Consider the following 17,031-nt stretch of genomic DNA (forward strand, 5'->3'; position numbering starts at 1 on the left):
GGATCCTGAAATCGAATCTGTAAAAACTGATATGACAATCTATGACCAAGGGATTTTAGGATATGAATTAATATTTTAAAAAAAAAAAAAGATTTAATGAGGATACATAATTGACACTACATTTTTGTAATTCCTTTTGAAAATTTAAATATTCAAATTTGTAAATCGCCCAGAGTAATGATAAATAAGTATTTTAATAGCAATTTATTAATATTGGTTGACTGGCCACAGCTTTATTTAAGAAAATATGAATTTAAATGTAACAATTCTTTGCTTAAACAGGAAAACATGAAAAATAACAACTAAAGAAGAATGCTACAATAAGAATAAATGATAAATACATTTTCCTTTGTTTTTGTTGTTTTAATCATTTTAAACTAAACAAAATATTCCAAAATGTGAGTAGAAGAATTTCTTATCTACGATTTTACATTTTGCTTTTCTATACACAATTGAAATAAAAAAAAATATCTCATGCCGCTTATGAGAAGAGATGCTTGGTTCAGAGTGCATTAGATGTTTTACAAACATGACACATTGACGAAATTGGAATTAAAAATGAGAGATAAGAATGGAGAATAATCAGAAAATTCAAAGTGTTCTCTGTTCTGACTGTTGACCAACGCCTGTAGAAGCATCATCATTTATGCAAGTCCATTGATTTTCATTATTTTCCTTCCATAGAGTAACTTTATTGTCACCACCCGTAACGGCCAGAATATTGCCGGTCATTGACCAGCTTACCGACCACACGACATCATCGAATGTATGTAAGATGGTGGGAGACCATGTGGTAAAATCTGTACTATTCCAAATGATAACATGACGATCCTGCGAAGCAGAAGCAATTTGAGAGCGTGGCAAACCAATGGACGGGGCCCAAGCTACATCTCGCACCCAATCGGAATGAGCTTCTAGACGATTTTCCTCTACCCAACGATCATTATCTTCACGCCAAATTTTTACACAGTTGTCGCAACCGCCACTGGCTAAGCGTTTTACACCAGAAGTACGTGTCGAAGACTTTTGGTCAAATGCTGGCTCTGGCACTGTCGAGGGACACCAAGAAACGGCATTGCAGCCAATAGTATGAGCATTTGGAATTTTCTTGCAATCCCATACACCGTATTCCGTGTTGCAAGTTAAAACCGATATGGAACCATCTGAACTGCCACAAGCCAACATCAATCCATACTCGGCCGGTGCAAAGGCTACCGAATTTACTGAAGAATCGTGATTGCTGTATTCATGGCTAATTAATATTAACAAAAAACAAACATTGATTAAAATGACATCATTTAAAACTATTTATTGTTCTACTCACATTTTTGTCCAATCATTAGCACTCCCTTCTTTCCACACAATCACCTTACGATCATACGAACAAGATGCCAACATATTGCCGAATTTGGGATGTGCCCAAGCTACTTCCCATACTGGTCCCTGGTGACCTTTAAGATCCGCCACTAACACTTGATTACCATTCTTAACATCGAATATCTTTACAGAACCATCCGAGGAACAAGTTGCCAAATGTAAACCATAATAATCTAGTGTGGCATTGTGTATCATATCTTCGTGACCGGTGTCAATAGTATTAATTAAACTAACCATTTTTGTTAAGTTTTCTTTATAATAAATTAATAATTTTATTGGCAGAAAATTGTAAAAATAATAAAAATTATTGGCGGCTTCAAATTTTTCCCGTCGGTTTATGTTTTTTTCCTTTAATTTATTTGACGTGGAAATATGGAACTGTCAACGAAAAAACATTCAGTGCTGACAACCTATGGTTGAATATTGTTTAGGGTTCATAAATTGAATTTTTTGGAAAAATCGTCTAACAAACGATTTTTTCTTCACAAAAAAGTCCAAATGACGACTAACTGAAATGACACAATTCGATAAATGTTGTTAAACTTCTAATTTTTTTTTTTTTTAAACAAAAATAGTTTGCAGCAAAGTAAATTAATAAAGTAGCGACAGTACTACAACAAATACAACATTTACAAAAACCACAAGCAATTTTGTTTTTGGTTTAAGGTCTGAGCCAAGGCGAATTTATACAAGGTGGAGTCAGTCAAACAGCTGATAATTTTTTTTTCGCTTTTTGGTTCTAACAACTGTCAAAGCTTGTTTTTATATTTAAATATCTACATATTCTAAGCTTATTAACAAAATATTTATTGTTTACATAAATAAGTGAAGCCCTCACTATTCAATTATCTACACTATATTAAGTTTAAATACTTATTTGTTTAATTTTTCATTTTGGTTTTTTGACATTTGTTAAGACCAATCGTTGTTTTTGTAGAACTGACACCACCTTGTATAAATTCGCCTTGGTCTGAGCTGTCAAAGTTGCCTGTTGTTGTTTTTGCTTTTGGGCTTGTTGTATTTTTCGCCACAACAACCACAAGTGAATTGACAGTTCAGACCAAAGTAAAAAAAATAGTCAGCTGTTCTAATGAGTCTACTTTATTAATTTACTTTGGTTTGCAGATGGCTCTAAACAAGGCGAATCTATAGAAGGTGACGACAGAAGAACAGCTGATTATTTTTTTTATTCACTTGTTTAGACAAGTGAACTGTCAATTGACTTGTGTTTGTTGTGGCGAAAAATACAACAAACCCAAAAGCAAAAACAACCACAGGCAACTTTGACAGTTCACTTATCTTTTTACAAAAACAAAGTACTTGTTGTTTTTGTATATGTTGTATTTGTTGTAGTTCTGTCGTCACCTTCTATAAATTCGCCTTGGCTCTAAATTGAATATTCTTTAACAATACATACACCAAAACTGTAATAAATTCATGTTAATATCGATTTTTTTTTAACTTAAAAACTCAATAAAAAGTCATTAAGTATAAAATTAATCTTTTAAAAAATTGAAAAAGTTCCAGTTTCAATTCCAGGATTTCTAAAGTTTAAAGCCGAGTTTTTGTACCAACCTTACCGTTTATTAATAACGTAGTAGAGCAGTGATGGAATTTATGGCAAAATTGTGATATTGTGTTCGAACAATCGAACAAATCGAATTTTTGGTCGAAAAAAGTTTAACAATCGATTAAGTTATCTCAAAGTCGACTCGATAGACTGTCAAAAAAATATGTAAGTGCAACAGTATAATAATAAATAAATGTTTATAAAATAATGCTCTTTCTACATAAAATTTTTCCAAAATGTTTCTATAAAAAACTAGACATATCGTATATACTAGAATTGCAAAAAGTGTTTGATAATAAACATGCCAAATTAGTAATGTAAATTTGTTTACTATTTATTTTATAACTTTTAATCTAACGATTAGAAACAAAAGTGATAATAATATTTAATACATTATCGCATTGAAACATTTTATTTTTATATAGAGTCAAAAAAGTAATGCAAATCATTTATTTTCTGGAAAGTAATGTTGACACCAAAGTAAATTAATAAAGTAGCGACAGTACTACAACAAATACAACATTTACAAAAACCACAAGCAATTTTATTTTTGGTTTAAGGTCTGAGCTGTCAAAGTTGCCTGTTGTTGTTTTTGCTTTTGGGCTTGTTGTATTTTTCGCCACAACAACCACAAGTGAATTGACAGTTCAGACCAAAGTAAAAAAAATAGTCAGCTGTTCTACTGAGTCTACTTTATTAATTTACTTTGGTTGACACTATTTGTCTCATTGTGGTACATTTTTGACATCAATTTGTCAACAGATATAAATTTTAAAATCCCATCTCTGAGTCGGATTGCATATACAAACAGCTGGTTAACGGTGTTTTTATATTTTACGCCACATGTTTGTTTTCAATACAAATATTTGGGGTCACTTTTTTGTTTCATTATAATTCTAATTAGGAATTCATAAAGAGCCAGAATAAGAAGAGTTTTAGTGACGCGGTTATGTAAATTTTATGAAAATAATAATAATCATTGAAATTCTAAAGGAAATCTTCAACAAAATTCCAAATAAAAAGAATTTATTATTTGTAGTTTGTGCTTGTGTAATTGCTATCGTCGTTGGTTTGCTAATAGCGCACAATAACAACAAAGGCATGGAAATGAGTGTAAGTATTAGAACAACAACAACAATACATTTAGACTTTTGTTGACAAGTGTTTGTGAGGTTTTTCAGTTTGTTTTGGTTTTTGAGTTTCAGTCTTCAGTGATTTAAAGCTCCACTTTAAACTTTGAAACCAGTTTTAGCTTAAAAATTCGACAGTTAACAGCTCGTGTGCGTTTGTTTTTAATTATCAAAATTCGAAAACTAGTAGAGATGTCAGTTGTCTTGTTGTAAAGCGCGTAGAGTGAAAGTTTTGTTAAATTCATAGAAATCCATTGGAAAATTCTTTGTTTCATATTTTGTGAGACTCATTAATTAATTTTCTAATAAAGTCGTTAAATTTTTAAAGGCTGCAATGCTTGCTCGTGTCTCCTTCTATCCCACTCTCCTTTACAATGTTTTAATGGAGAAGGCCACTGCCCGCAACTGGTATGATCGTATCGATGAGAATGTCATATTGGGTGCTTTACCTTTTCGATCACAGGCCAATGATGTAAGTTTTCATAACTTTTACATATGTATTCTTAGATATCATAAAAAAGTTTAACTTCTTTATATTATTATGTTGTTGCCGCAGCTTATTAAAAATGAGAATATGAAAGCTGTTGTTTCCATGAATGAAGACTATGAATTGACTGTGTTTTCGAACAATGCTCCCAAATGGCACTTGTTGGGAGTAGAATTTCTTCAGTTGGCTACCACCGATATTTTTGAGTCACCTTGCCAGGATAAGCTCTTCAAGGGAGTGGAGTTTATGAATAAATTCCTTCCTACAAATAATCGTATCAAGGGCTTGAGTACTACTTCCAGTCCAGAAAATGTTGGCACCGTGTACGTACACTGTAAGGCCGGGCGCACTCGTAGTGCGACGCTAGTTGGTTGTTATTTAATGATGGTGAGTAATTCAAAGCTTTCTTCATTTTTTTATATTTTATTGTCTAAGAACTTTGTACTTAAATATTAACATTAAATAACATGTTTTTTATTTAATTTTTAGAAAAATGGCTGGACACCTGAACAAGCTGTTGATCACATGCGTAGCTGCAGATCTCACGTCTTACTGCACACCAAACAATGGGATGCCCTGAGATTATTCCACCAACAACACTTACAAAAGTCATGACCTAAAAACGACAATCAACAGGAAATATAATTCTTAAATATGCGTCAATTTGTTCGACTGAGTGTGTTTTTGTGCTAAAAGTTGTGCGTTCGGTGATGTGTTTTTTGTTTATTATGTTAAATATATAACACTTTTATCGTTATCTAAATAAGCCCTTTATCGTTTAAATGCTTATATTCTCTTTATTCAAACCAAATAATAAAAAGTATTTTTAGACTATTTTCTGGAAAACAAGCGAAATATATTTTGTTTCTGTTCCAGTTCAAGTTTCTGTAAGTGTTTGGGTGGCACATAATCTTGACCTCTTATAGACCAGAATTTTTTAATCATGTTAATAAGACCAACATCTTCATAAATTAGTTGATAAATACCAGCCAAGGAGGCAAGGGTTAGCAAAACTACAGAAAGACGTACTATAATAGGCAAGCCTTTGCCCACAATGGAGGAGCGTAGATAATCACTACACATGGATTGGCAGCCCCTAAGTTAAGAAAAACTTTAAATTATTTTTTAAAAATGTAAATAAAGTACTATTACCAATAGGTATGCATTAACCCCGCCATGCACACTGCCATTTCTAATTCTTTAGAGTCTACAGCAAAAGCCAATGGTATCATAATTGCAAGAGACCAGCCCATTAAACGTTCTAGTTTCCAGTTCCACATATATTTGCGACTGGTTTCATATGGCTTAATTGTAATAGACTTAGATGAGCCACAACGTAAAATGTAACGATTAATTGAAATTAGTTGTTTTTGTAAAAATATTTTAGATTTTAGAACCGTAGAATCATCATTTTGCGTCAGGATATTGAGGTTTTTGGTAAGTTGATAACACGATTTAACTTTGGAAAATATATAAATTTAGGAACAAATCAAATTCATGGGCAGCGTCGAAAAAAAATATTTTTTTTCATATAATTGTTTTTCTGGAGGTCCATTGTTTCCGAGTTATGTACCAAAAGTAGAATTTTATTCTAGTAACCTATTAGCGTATGTATTAACCCAATAAAACTTAATGCAAATACGTTTACCTATAGTTCAAGGTATTACATGTCCTCACTTTTAATATATCGGCTTAATTGGTAGCTTCACATGAAGTCTATGGTTGGGCGGAAGTGTTTCAGACTCTATGGTATATTGAACACCGGCGTCGTAGTAAAGTAGTTTTTTTAGATGCAGGACTTCTGCCAATTATTAATACAAAATAGATACAAAAACATTTGATTTTTAATATTCGATATTTAAAGTGGTATAACTCGGGAACTATTGACCGTTGAAAAATAATAATATATTATCATATTAGGCATTGAAACATGTACTTCTGATATAAATTTAGTTAAGATCGTGATTGCTGACCATCAAATAGAGCTTAGCCAAACTTTGTTATTTAGACTCAGTGATGATGAACTTACAATATAATTTCTTTAAACTATTTCTCAAAAGAATTCCAGACATGATAAAATTAGAGAAATAACAAATTTTCCAATTATTTGTTAGTTGTGGAAAACAATATTTTAAAGCTATTGACAGTTTAATTTTTTTTTTTAGTACTGGTAGTAAACAAGAAATTTTTGTGAAAGTTTGATATAAATTATTATTACTCAAGTCGAATTTACTGTACAGTAAATTCGCCCGCCTTGTTATTACTGAGAATATACATACCGCACAATTTGGACGTAAGAAACCATTTTAAATAATAGTCATTATAATGCAATTGAAAATTTCCATTCGTTTCATTAATTTATTATTAGTCGAATATCATATTGAATTTCTACAGACTCAGTTTTTGAACTTAAAACAACAAATATATAGTACTTTTACCATTATTTTTAGCTACAAATGCAGCTAAATTCTAGTTATATTAATTAAGATGTGTAACAAAGTAAATTTTCACAAAAGATGGCATCTGAATTTTAAATCTTCTTAAACACCCTTAACGGCCCACAGTTTCTTAACAGACTTTGCAATGCCGATGTCATTGTAGATCATGTAGAAAAGACCGCCCAAAGCGGCCATTGAAATCAATAATAGAGATCCATGAGCAACCTTAGGTAAAACATTGCCTACGACAGCAGGACGCACATAATCGGTAACCATAGCTTCAATACCCCTGAAACGGAATAAATACATAACAATTAAACTTTTAATTAAAATATTAATAAAATCATTACTTTACCAATGGGTATGCAAGACTAATGATACGGCCAACAAAGCGTCCATAGTTTGGGAAGGCAACAAAAAGGCTGCGGGAATAACAGCCAAGAGGGCTACAGAAACACCACGTTCAATTGACCACAAAGCTGTGTGACTACCACCCTCAGCAGACATACGAGGAGCACTCAATGCAATGCTACGGGTAACAGGCTATAAACACAAAAACCTCATCATTATATAGGAAAAGACGCATTAACTAAATACTTACTGCAGCATTTTTAACCAAACTCAATGGTTTAACTAATGCATTACGCTGAGCAGCAACTACTGTAGCATAGGTCTTCAAGGGGGTCAAACGGGCAGATTTCATCAAGCCAGCAGCACCTGTAAATAAACATTTTTTTATCATTTTAATAAATGGTATAGAATTTTTCAACAGAAATTCATATCCCAAGTTATATAATGTACATAAGTGAAATTTGTATATTCTGCCAATGCTTTTGGGTATTCTTTGTACTTACTGTTGAATTTGGTAGCATTGCGTAGTAACATATTAAGTGCCATGTCTGATTTTTATTGTTTATTTAAATCTTCCTTTAAAAAGTTACGATTTTTAAGAAAAAATAACTACAAAATCTTCAGGTGCCGAATGTGTTAAATGGGCAGTATGAAAACGAATTAAAAGTTAAAAGAGAGACGTCAAAATGTATAATCCAAAGATGCCACATGACGGGAACACAGCTAATTGTGTTGCCAGGACTAGTTTTAGAAGGCACAGTGTTGCAAATCAATGTGTAAATATTGGCTAATATCAATATTATATAACCCCCATTTTTGTCAAATTTTTTTATATTGTTAGCATAAATTTAAAATTACTAAAAGTCCCTTTACTGTTTAAGAGTATTGGCGCACCAAGTTTTAATGTTTTACATACATAACGGTACTAAACAAAATTTAGGTATCTTAAAAAGCTTTATTTAGCGAAGCCGATGTTCGACATATCACAGAGTAGAAATACATTGCTCACACATTTTCAAATAAATCATCTGAATACATTTTCATTTTGATGTGTTTTGCTGAAAAAGTCGAACATGTATATAAAATGAGTTTATCACATCAATAAATCTTTTCCTGTCATTCTCCATATTTTTTTTAGAGTTCTACCGTCATTATTCCACTGAATAGTAGTTTTCTAGGTTGCATTCAAATATAATTCTATGTTTTGTTCTCATATTATTAAATTTGAATCCAAGTTTGACCCGTTCAGGGGGAGACACGAAAAAAGCTGTAAAAACTAATAAATGCAAAAATATGCTCTTAAGGGCATATGTTAAAATTCTTAAAATGTTCTGAAAGGGATAAATACCTTATGCACGGCTCCATTAAACGTACAGGAAGAACTATGTATTTACACGATTCCAGTTTCCGTGGTCATCATATTTACATCATCATTACCTCAGTTAAGCTGATGATTTGTGAGTGCGATTTGTTCGTGTTCGACTTGTTAATGGGGCTGAGTGCGCACAAAATTACAAGTAATTGAAAATTTTCAATCACAAATCAGGCGAACAAATAATTCCGTGTGTGGCCAGCTTTATACAACTGATTGAGAGTGCTTCAAGAAAAATACATTCCATAATCAGGAATTCAATAAATCGTTGAATTGCAAAAAAATACAAAATTTGGCAACACTTTCATTGTTGTGAATTAATATTAAAGCAGAAACCGCAATAAACAAAGTGACAGGCGAATTAAAAAGCAATTGTTGATGGAATTTGAGAAGAACAATGGCAACTGTTGAAGATGAAAATATTAAAAAGTTACAAAATTATATACTCTCTCCAGAGTTATCAATACACGACCCATTACCAGATATAATACCACGTAAATACAATGAAATGCGTTTGTTGAATTTACCGCGAGGGCCGGCAAGCACAAAATTGGTACCTAAACGAGACTTGATTACCGGCCAAATTACCGCCTTCATTGAAGTGGACCTTGAAGATGTGGGGGCAAATGCAAACAATTCAACGTCTATGAAACGTGAACCGGGTTTGTTGGATGAGGTGACCAGAGGTTCCGCCATGAATTATCCATTTTGGCCGGGAGGTTTAGATGAGCCGGCCAAGGAAATAAAACGTTTGGAAATGCAGGGTTTTGAAATTGAGGGACCGTTACTTACTATTCCGCCGGGTTTTAAGACTGGCTATGATTTTAAGGATAATATGAAGTACAAAGAAGATATTTACTCACCAAAAACTGAGGAAAATGTAAATTTGCTTAAAAATTTGGAAGATGATTTAGATGTCCAGGAATGGCTGAAGTTGACACAGAATGAAAATGTAGAAAATAAAGAGCGATCAATCTCTGTTAATAATGATCAAGTTGAAGAATTTAAGGATGTGGATGAACATATAATGGCCACTGAACTGAAATCGGTTCTGAAAATCTCTACCACCAAAGACACCAGTTTGCGTACAGAGTGGGCCGAAATGTTAGATATATCCCAGCCGATAACAGACTTTAAAGAGAAAATACCCTGTCCCGCCATGACATACCCCTTTGAGTTGGACACCTTCCAAAAACAGGCCATTTTGAAGCTAGAGGAAAGACAATATGTGTTCGTGGCGGCTCATACTTCAGCCGGTAAAACTGTGGTGGCCGAATATGCTATAGCTTTGTCGCAAAGAGATTTGACACGCACCATCTACACCTCACCTATTAAGGCCTTATCCAATCAAAAATATCGTGACTTCAAAAAGACATTCAAAGATGTTGGTCTCATAACGGGCGATCTCCAAATTGATTCTACTGCCACTTGTCTGATAATGACCACAGAAATTCTGAGATCTCTGCTTTATTGTGGCAGTGATATTACACGCGATCTTGAGTATGTCATATTTGATGAGGTACACTATATAAATGATCCCGATCGTGGTCATGTTTGGGAAGAGGTTATTATATTGTTACCCGATCATGTCAATATTATAATGTTATCGGCCACTGTACCAAATACAATGGAATTGGCTGATTGGGTAGGCAGTACTAAAAAACGCAAGGTCTATGTGATAAGCACTTTAAAACGACCAGTACCATTAATGCATTATCTATATACGGGATCTGGAGGCAAAAGTAAAGATGATATTTTTCTGTTGGTCGACGAACATGGTCGTTTTATACAGCAAGGCTATGAAAAGGCTGTCGAGAGGAAGGAGGCCATGCAAAGTAAAACTAAAAGGATGGGTGGAGGTTCGGGCGCTAAAAATCAGTCAACCACACCGAAACAGGATCAAAATACTTGGATTGGTTTGATTGATTTCCTTAAACGTAATGACAAAATGCCTGTGGTTGCATTCACCCTGTCGAGAAATCGTTGTGATAGGAATGCTGTGGTAAGATATATTCCCATTTTGACAAAAACAAAATTTATTTTTTTATTTATGCTGAAGTAGATTTGTTTATTGTAAAGGATAATTTTTTACTATACATATTTAAGGGTAAAATATCACAGTTATATGTTTTTCTTATAGGCTCTTCAATCTATTGATTTAAATACAGCACGCGAAAGAGGTTCCGTTGAAATGTTCTTCCAACAATGTTTGTCGAAGCTCAAACCACCAGATCGTGTTTTGCCACAGGTTTTGACACTAAAAGATTCTCTCGGCCGCGGCATTGGTGTACATCACAGCGGAATTTTACCAATACTCAAAGAAATTGTGGAAATGCTGTTCCAAGCTGGTCTTGTTAAACTCCTCTTCGCCACCGAAACTTTCGCTATGGGCGTTAATATGCCAGCCCGAACAGTTATATTTGATTCTCATCGTAAATTCGATGGCCTCGAAGTTCGAAACCTTAAACCAGGCGAATACATACAAATGGCTGGTCGAGCCGGTCGCAGAGGTCACGATAAAAATGGTTGCGTTATTCTGCTGTGCAAGACGAGCGTTCCTCCAGTACAGGATTTACGTTCTATGATTTTGGGCAAACCAGAAAAATTAGAATCACAATTTATTTTGCGTTATGCCGTCATATTGACATGTCTACGTATTGAAAGCATTAAGGTAGAGGATATTATGAAATATTCCTTTAAAGAGTTCAATCAGAAACTGCAGTTGCCTGCGCAACAAAAACAACTGGAAGTGGCTCAAAATAAGTTTTCACAAATGCCTGAATTGGGTGAGCATCTACAGAAACTATCAAAGTTTTATGATTTGGCCTGGGAGTATATAACAGAAAAACAAAGACTTATGGTATGTGCTATAATAGAAATTGTTAAGAAGACATTTTTATTTTGAATTTCAATATTGTTTTTATAGAAATTTTTAATAGCTCAACCTAAAATTGTGAAAGAGCTTAAAGTAGGCCGTATTGTAGTGGTGACCAAAGGCAAACACTATAATAAATTGGGCGTGATTTTGTCGATTAAATCTGTAGTGGGCAAAGATGCAGTCTATCGTGTTTTAGTATTAGATCATCAATTTAAAACGGAACACAAGGTAATATATGTAATTAAAAAAATTTAGAATATTTTCAAACAAAACCTTAATATAATAATAACCAAAAATACTCTTCAGGACGATTTTCAACGTGGTGATATGTACTATAAAATGGTTTCTCTTACACCCCAGAATAAATTCTATCACCCCGAAGGTATTGGAGGTCATATTATACTCGATTTAAAAGCAGCTGATTTTGTTGAAATTACCAAATCTTCAATGAAAATTGAAGCTGACATTGTTATACGCAATTGGGAACAACGACAAATTGAGCGCTTTAAGGATTCACCACCTACCAGTACGGTGGTCAAAGTAGTTTCGGAATTACATCAAATAAATGAAAACTATATACAAAATCCCGATATTTTAAAATTTATCAATATGTCGAAGGAAATCAACGTGAATGCCGACACCGAAATGGCCCAAATACGTTATTTGGAACATGTATGGCGGCAATTGCAAGAGGTCTTACCACATACAAATATTGCGGGTTTCGAACAAGAATTTGCAACCGTCTACGAGCGTAAAATACTAGAGCAACGCATTGAAGAATTGAAATTTAAAAATTCTACAAAAAATCTCTCTTTATATCCGGACTACTGCAAAAAGTTGGATGTTTTGAGAGCTTTAAAGTACATAGATGAATCGGATGAAGGTTTAGAATTTAAAAGGAAATATCTAATAGTGTATAGAAATTGAAACACATTTTTTTAAATTTTTTTAGTGACTCTCAAGGGTAAGGTGGCCTGTGAAATGGGTCAAAATGAATTGTTGATAACCGAGTTAATACTTTGTAATTTGTTTAATGACCTTGAGCCAGCCGAAATAGCAGCCTTATTGTCTGGCTTAGTGTTTCAAGCAAAAATCCAGGGTGAACCAGTTATACCCGAAAAACTGAAAAAGGTTTTTTGTTGCTCTGTTATAAATACGAATCACATATAAATATCTGGATTAATTCTTTTTAGTGTGTTAAAGAATTTGAAGAAATCAATGACAACATTCTGGGTGAAGAGCTGAGACGTCAGGCTGTGTCTGAATCTGAAGATCGCTTGAATTTTGGTCTACTCGAAGTCGTTTATGAATGGGCTCGCAATAAGGTAGGTATATCTATACAACGGAACAATAGAAAACTCAGTGTATTTTAAATATGTAACTTACGAAGCAACTGATTTTAGACATTTTTCATTTGAGACCCAATAAAGTATATGTAGTCTGGATCGTTGTAGTCTAAAAAATACAAGCCTTCTGAATTCAGTCTCAACGATTCTCCAACATTTTAGATTTTACTCATAAAAAACTACAGCTTATAGTATTTCAATAATTTTTTGTTCTTTTAGCCATTTGCTGAAATAATGAAACTTACTGAAGTCCAAGAGGGTATTATTGTTCGTTGCATTCAGCAATTAGATGAAACATTACGAGATGTTAAAACCGCTGCCATACGCATTGGTAATCCAGATTTGCAAAGTAAAATGGAGGAGGCTTCGAATGCCATTAAACGTGACATTGTATTTACGGCCAGTTTGTATACAACATTTTAACAGTTGTTTGCAAATGGTGGGTGAGTTTATTTGCATAAAAATAATTTTAAATTTAAATATGTAATTGCTTAATGCAATAAATTGTATTTTTTTTATAAAACGAAATATGTCAAAGAATTTTTTTTTTGTAGACAAAAATATTGACAAATAAAATTAAATAAAACAAGTATGAAAGTATAGTCAGACCATATGATACCCTAGACCTACATCCCTTTAAAATGTGTGACTAACTATGGACCGATCGTTTTAAAATTTGGTGGCATGACTTTTGTATACAGTATTAGTCAAAATATATTAGACAAAATTCGCGATATAACTTTTTTTCAATTCCAAAAAAGTAAAGATTTTAGAAACAACAAATTCGCCTTAAAATATAAATACATCCTCAGTATTATTAACAACGAAATTTAATTTCATTATTATATTATTAAAAAATTTAACAAAAAGTAAAAAAAATCAAACGACAAACATAGTGGATTATATAACACATTCATGTTTTGTTGCATAACCGCACTTCTTCAAAACTTTTGCATACCTTTTAGGCATTATATATATGTAGCTTGATACAATGTGTTTGTATCTCGATGTGCCCATTCTTAATTTCTTTTCTATTTACTTTTTCCATAAATTTAAGATCGTGTGACTGTGCTGGCCACATCATGACATTAACGCCTTCCTATTTGGATGTGTGTTTAGGATTATTGTCATGTTGAAATATCCATTGGTGGGGCATTTCATCATAAGCATGAGGCAGCATCTTCACCTGCAATACATTTGTTTGTCCATAATACCGTCACTATTCTGTAAAGGTCCTAAGTTTTCACCACAAAGACCACCCCACACCATAACATGTCCGCCTAACAAAATTAATTAATTCTGCTATCAGAATACATAAAATTAAATTCAGATTCATCGGAAAATGGCATTTCATTGTGCAACAGTCCAGTTCAAGTGTTCTCAAGCTAATTTAAGGACAGTTTTACGATTTTTCTGCTGAAACTGCTCTTCTTTATATATTCCGTACACTTAACTCTAGTTTGAGAGAATCTATTACTCTAGAAGCAGACATGTATTGATCTTTTTTGAGCTCTCTCACAATCCGTCCTTCTTCCTTATAGATGTTGTGCATTTTGAAATATTATAGGAATTGGTTTACAAAATTTTACTTCACTAAAAATTAAAAACAAAAACATTTCCTTTTAAAACAATTTTAAATTTGTGTTATTTTAATGTAAAAATCAAATTAAATTTATTATGAACATATATCGTCCCCTCAATAAAACAATAGTATACATATACGCCATTATTTTTATTATTTTAATTGCATAAGAATCTACATAACTGAATTTGGTGAAATTCTACTTACACAAAGTAGGTCAAAAGATCAATTGAAATATTACTTTTGTTCTAGATGTCTACTAACACACATTTTAAACTCAATTATTTCGAAATGGCAAAAAAATTATACACTATTGTTTTATTAAGGGGACGATATTATGTTCAACTTATGGAATCGTACTTTATTTAAAGGAAACTATTTTTTTATATTCACACAGATATATTTAGACTGATCGCATGAAATGCTTAATTTTAACATTATAAAAGTTAAGATCTAAATACTTTGCAAGTCAATATTTTTTGTGTTGCTTGGAGAAGCACAAATAGAACTGTGCATTTTTTAGTTACATATTCGTTTCTACTGTTTAATCTGTTTAAATACTATTATTAAAAAACTAAACATTAAAAAATGATGAAATGAAATAAGTGTTTGTTAAAAAGTCGTTGATGATTTTGAATCAACGTAAGGTAGATAAAAAAGTAGGTGGACTTAATTAAGACTTAAGTTATTAACATATAATACCACCACATTTATCGTGATTCCGGTTTAAATTTCGGTGGCATCATCATGCCATGCAAGCGTTTTTGCTTCTTGGCCTTCTTAGCCGATTTACCGGATTGAAAGTCATGCCAACTGTTAACGCGACTTTGGCGGGATTCTTCAAAATTCGTTTGCCATTCTTTGTCAGCTTTGCGCTTTTCCTCCTCTTCAATTTCAGACTCTCTTTTCCTCTTGCGTTCCTCTTGGTCACGTTGTTCCAACTTTTGGCGTCTTCGTTCCATATCGGCAAAGAGTTTCATGACCATAACATAAATAGCATGCTTATATTTAACAGGATCATCTTCGGGTATGGTCTCAAAGCAACGATTCTCCTTTTTAATCTTTTTGCGCTTTTCAGCAATCTAAAAGAAATTTAAATACATTTGTTAAGGATTTTTAATTAGTCTTTTTCGTTTTTACCATGTGGTCTGTCCTCTCTTTAGCTTCCTCATAAACGTCTAAACATCTTTTGCGACCCAATTCATTTTCCAATGTCTTCCAGGCACGATTTATAATATCGAATGCTTTTTGTGCGCGATCCTTATCATCCTGATTTTTATCCGGATGCACTAATATGGAGAATTGACGATAACGTTTCTTGATTTCTTCGACCGTGGCTTCTGGTTCAATTTGTAACACCTCGAAGGGATTGAGATTAAAGTACGTTGAACCTGGACGAAGTAAACGATCAATTTGTTGAGTAGATGTTAGTACGGAATCACGTTTTTCAATTTCTTTAACCTGTGAATATGGCAAAATATCTTTTAATTTACAACAAATTCAATTATAAACCTAATAATGGTCACACAATGCAAATGTTGTGTCTCTTTTTATTTTTCGTTTGTTTGTTTACATATGGGATTGGCTCTTTACATAAACGACATTGAAAAAGAGCTGAGCTGACTTTTGCTTCCAGTCTATTACTTACTTCTGAGTAAAAAACATCAAAGGATTCTTTCGATGTACTGGGTTGCTCCGAACTCATTTTCAGTTTGTTTTCTCTATAGCAAAATAATGGGAAAATAGTTTATTAATTTTTTTTATACAAAATTTTGTAGTGAATTATGTAGGTAGTTGTTGGCGTCTCTTCGCCAGCTGTGTTGTTTTCTTTGTTGTTGTGGTACAATGTGAAATTAAAAAGTTTTTGTATATTTATTTTATTATTTTGTCCATAATTTTTTCACAAATTTAAATAATTGCTATTATTATATTTTGTTCAAAATGTAGAAAATAATTTTATTATAAAGTGTCAGCAAGCGAATATAGACACAGTTGTATTAAAAAGTATTAAATATTACTATGACATTTTGTTATATGTTGGGTTCTATAAGTTGATTGTTCGAACCATCGACTTTTTAGTCGGAAGAAAGCCAAACAATTCTTTCCGTTATCCAAAAAAGTCGAATAGTCGATTATTTTAATTTTAAAGTTTGTTGTAAGAATTTAAAAAAAAAACTTTTCCTAAATAGTTAAATTCGAATAGTCGACTATTTAGTTTTCGAAATAAGAAGAAATGTCGAAAAATTAAATTTTTATTTCAAGTATAGACTAAAAGTCATATGCTGAGTGAAACGCGGTGTCATCGACAGCACAGCCGATTATGGAAATAGCATGCATAAATGTCATTCTACACAAGGTGCATTTAATAAGGTGCCATCGGCAGCACAGCTGATTATAGAAATAGCTCGCACAAATGTCAAACTACATATATAAAAAATATTCGCCCGTACGCACGTATGTCAAACTCTATATATAAAAAATAAGTGAATTCGTCTGTATT

At 32.8% G+C, this 17,031-nt stretch overlaps 6 protein-coding genes across 6 annotated transcripts; 2 read left to right on the top strand and 4 right to left on the bottom strand.

Annotated features, from left to right (window-relative positions):
* Positions 1-203: 203 nt before the first annotated feature.
* Sec13 (secretory 13) lies at positions 204-1,747 on the bottom strand. Its single transcript, XM_065515715.1, has 2 exons — positions 1,325-1,747; positions 204-1,252 (listed from the first exon to the last, which is right to left on the bottom strand). Exons 1-2 carry the CDS (start codon positions 1,612-1,614, stop codon positions 592-594), a joined length of 951 nt encoding a protein of 316 aa, XP_065371787.1. The 5' UTR covers positions 1,615-1,747; the 3' UTR covers positions 204-591.
* Positions 1,748-3,861: 2,114 nt separating this feature from the next.
* Positions 3,862-5,419, top strand: PTPMT1 (protein tyrosine phosphatase, mitochondrial 1). Its single transcript, XM_065515716.1, has 4 exons — positions 3,862-4,060; positions 4,406-4,549; positions 4,634-4,951; positions 5,054-5,419. The coding sequence occupies exons 1-4, from the start codon at positions 3,908-3,910 to the stop codon at positions 5,177-5,179; spliced, it is 741 nt and encodes a 246-aa protein (XP_065371788.1). The 5' UTR covers positions 3,862-3,907; the 3' UTR covers positions 5,180-5,419.
* On the bottom strand, positions 5,365-6,712 carry LOC135963748 (succinate dehydrogenase [ubiquinone] cytochrome b small subunit, mitochondrial-like). The gene is made up of 3 exons (XM_065515717.1): positions 6,594-6,712; positions 5,717-6,023; positions 5,365-5,660 (listed from the first exon to the last, which is right to left on the bottom strand). The coding sequence occupies exons 1-3, from the start codon at positions 6,634-6,636 to the stop codon at positions 5,396-5,398; spliced, it is 615 nt and encodes a 204-aa protein (XP_065371789.1). The 5' UTR covers positions 6,637-6,712; the 3' UTR covers positions 5,365-5,395.
* Positions 6,713-6,890: 178 nt separating this feature from the next.
* On the bottom strand, positions 6,891-8,015 carry LOC135956894 (succinate dehydrogenase [ubiquinone] cytochrome b small subunit, mitochondrial-like). The gene is made up of 4 exons (XM_065507499.1): positions 7,857-8,015; positions 7,604-7,719; positions 7,358-7,545; positions 6,891-7,291 (listed from the first exon to the last, which is right to left on the bottom strand). The coding sequence occupies exons 1-4, from the start codon at positions 7,897-7,899 to the stop codon at positions 7,105-7,107; spliced, it is 534 nt and encodes a 177-aa protein (XP_065363571.1). The 5' UTR covers positions 7,900-8,015; the 3' UTR covers positions 6,891-7,104.
* Positions 8,016-9,075: 1,060 nt separating this feature from the next.
* On the top strand, positions 9,076-13,477 carry tst (twister). Its single transcript, XM_065515718.1, has 7 exons — positions 9,076-10,727; positions 10,866-11,585; positions 11,652-11,831; positions 11,910-12,486; positions 12,556-12,734; positions 12,797-12,928; positions 13,169-13,477. The coding sequence occupies exons 1-7, from the start codon at positions 9,123-9,125 to the stop codon at positions 13,370-13,372; spliced, it is 3,597 nt and encodes a 1,198-aa protein (XP_065371790.1). The 5' UTR covers positions 9,076-9,122; the 3' UTR covers positions 13,373-13,477.
* Positions 13,478-14,565: 1,088 nt separating this feature from the next.
* On the bottom strand, positions 14,566-16,392 carry LOC135963752 (dnaJ homolog subfamily C member 8). The gene is made up of 3 exons (XM_065515719.1): positions 16,180-16,392; positions 15,672-15,992; positions 14,566-15,613 (listed from the first exon to the last, which is right to left on the bottom strand). Exons 1-3 carry the CDS (start codon positions 16,234-16,236, stop codon positions 15,242-15,244), a joined length of 750 nt encoding a protein of 249 aa, XP_065371791.1. The 5' UTR covers positions 16,237-16,392; the 3' UTR covers positions 14,566-15,241.
* Between the last annotated feature and the right edge of the window lie 639 nt (positions 16,393-17,031).

This window comes from Calliphora vicina, chromosome 1 (assembly GCF_958450345.1).
Source record: "Calliphora vicina chromosome 1, idCalVici1.1, whole genome shotgun sequence".
NCBI lineage: Eukaryota > Metazoa > Arthropoda > Insecta > Diptera > Calliphoridae > Calliphora > Calliphora vicina.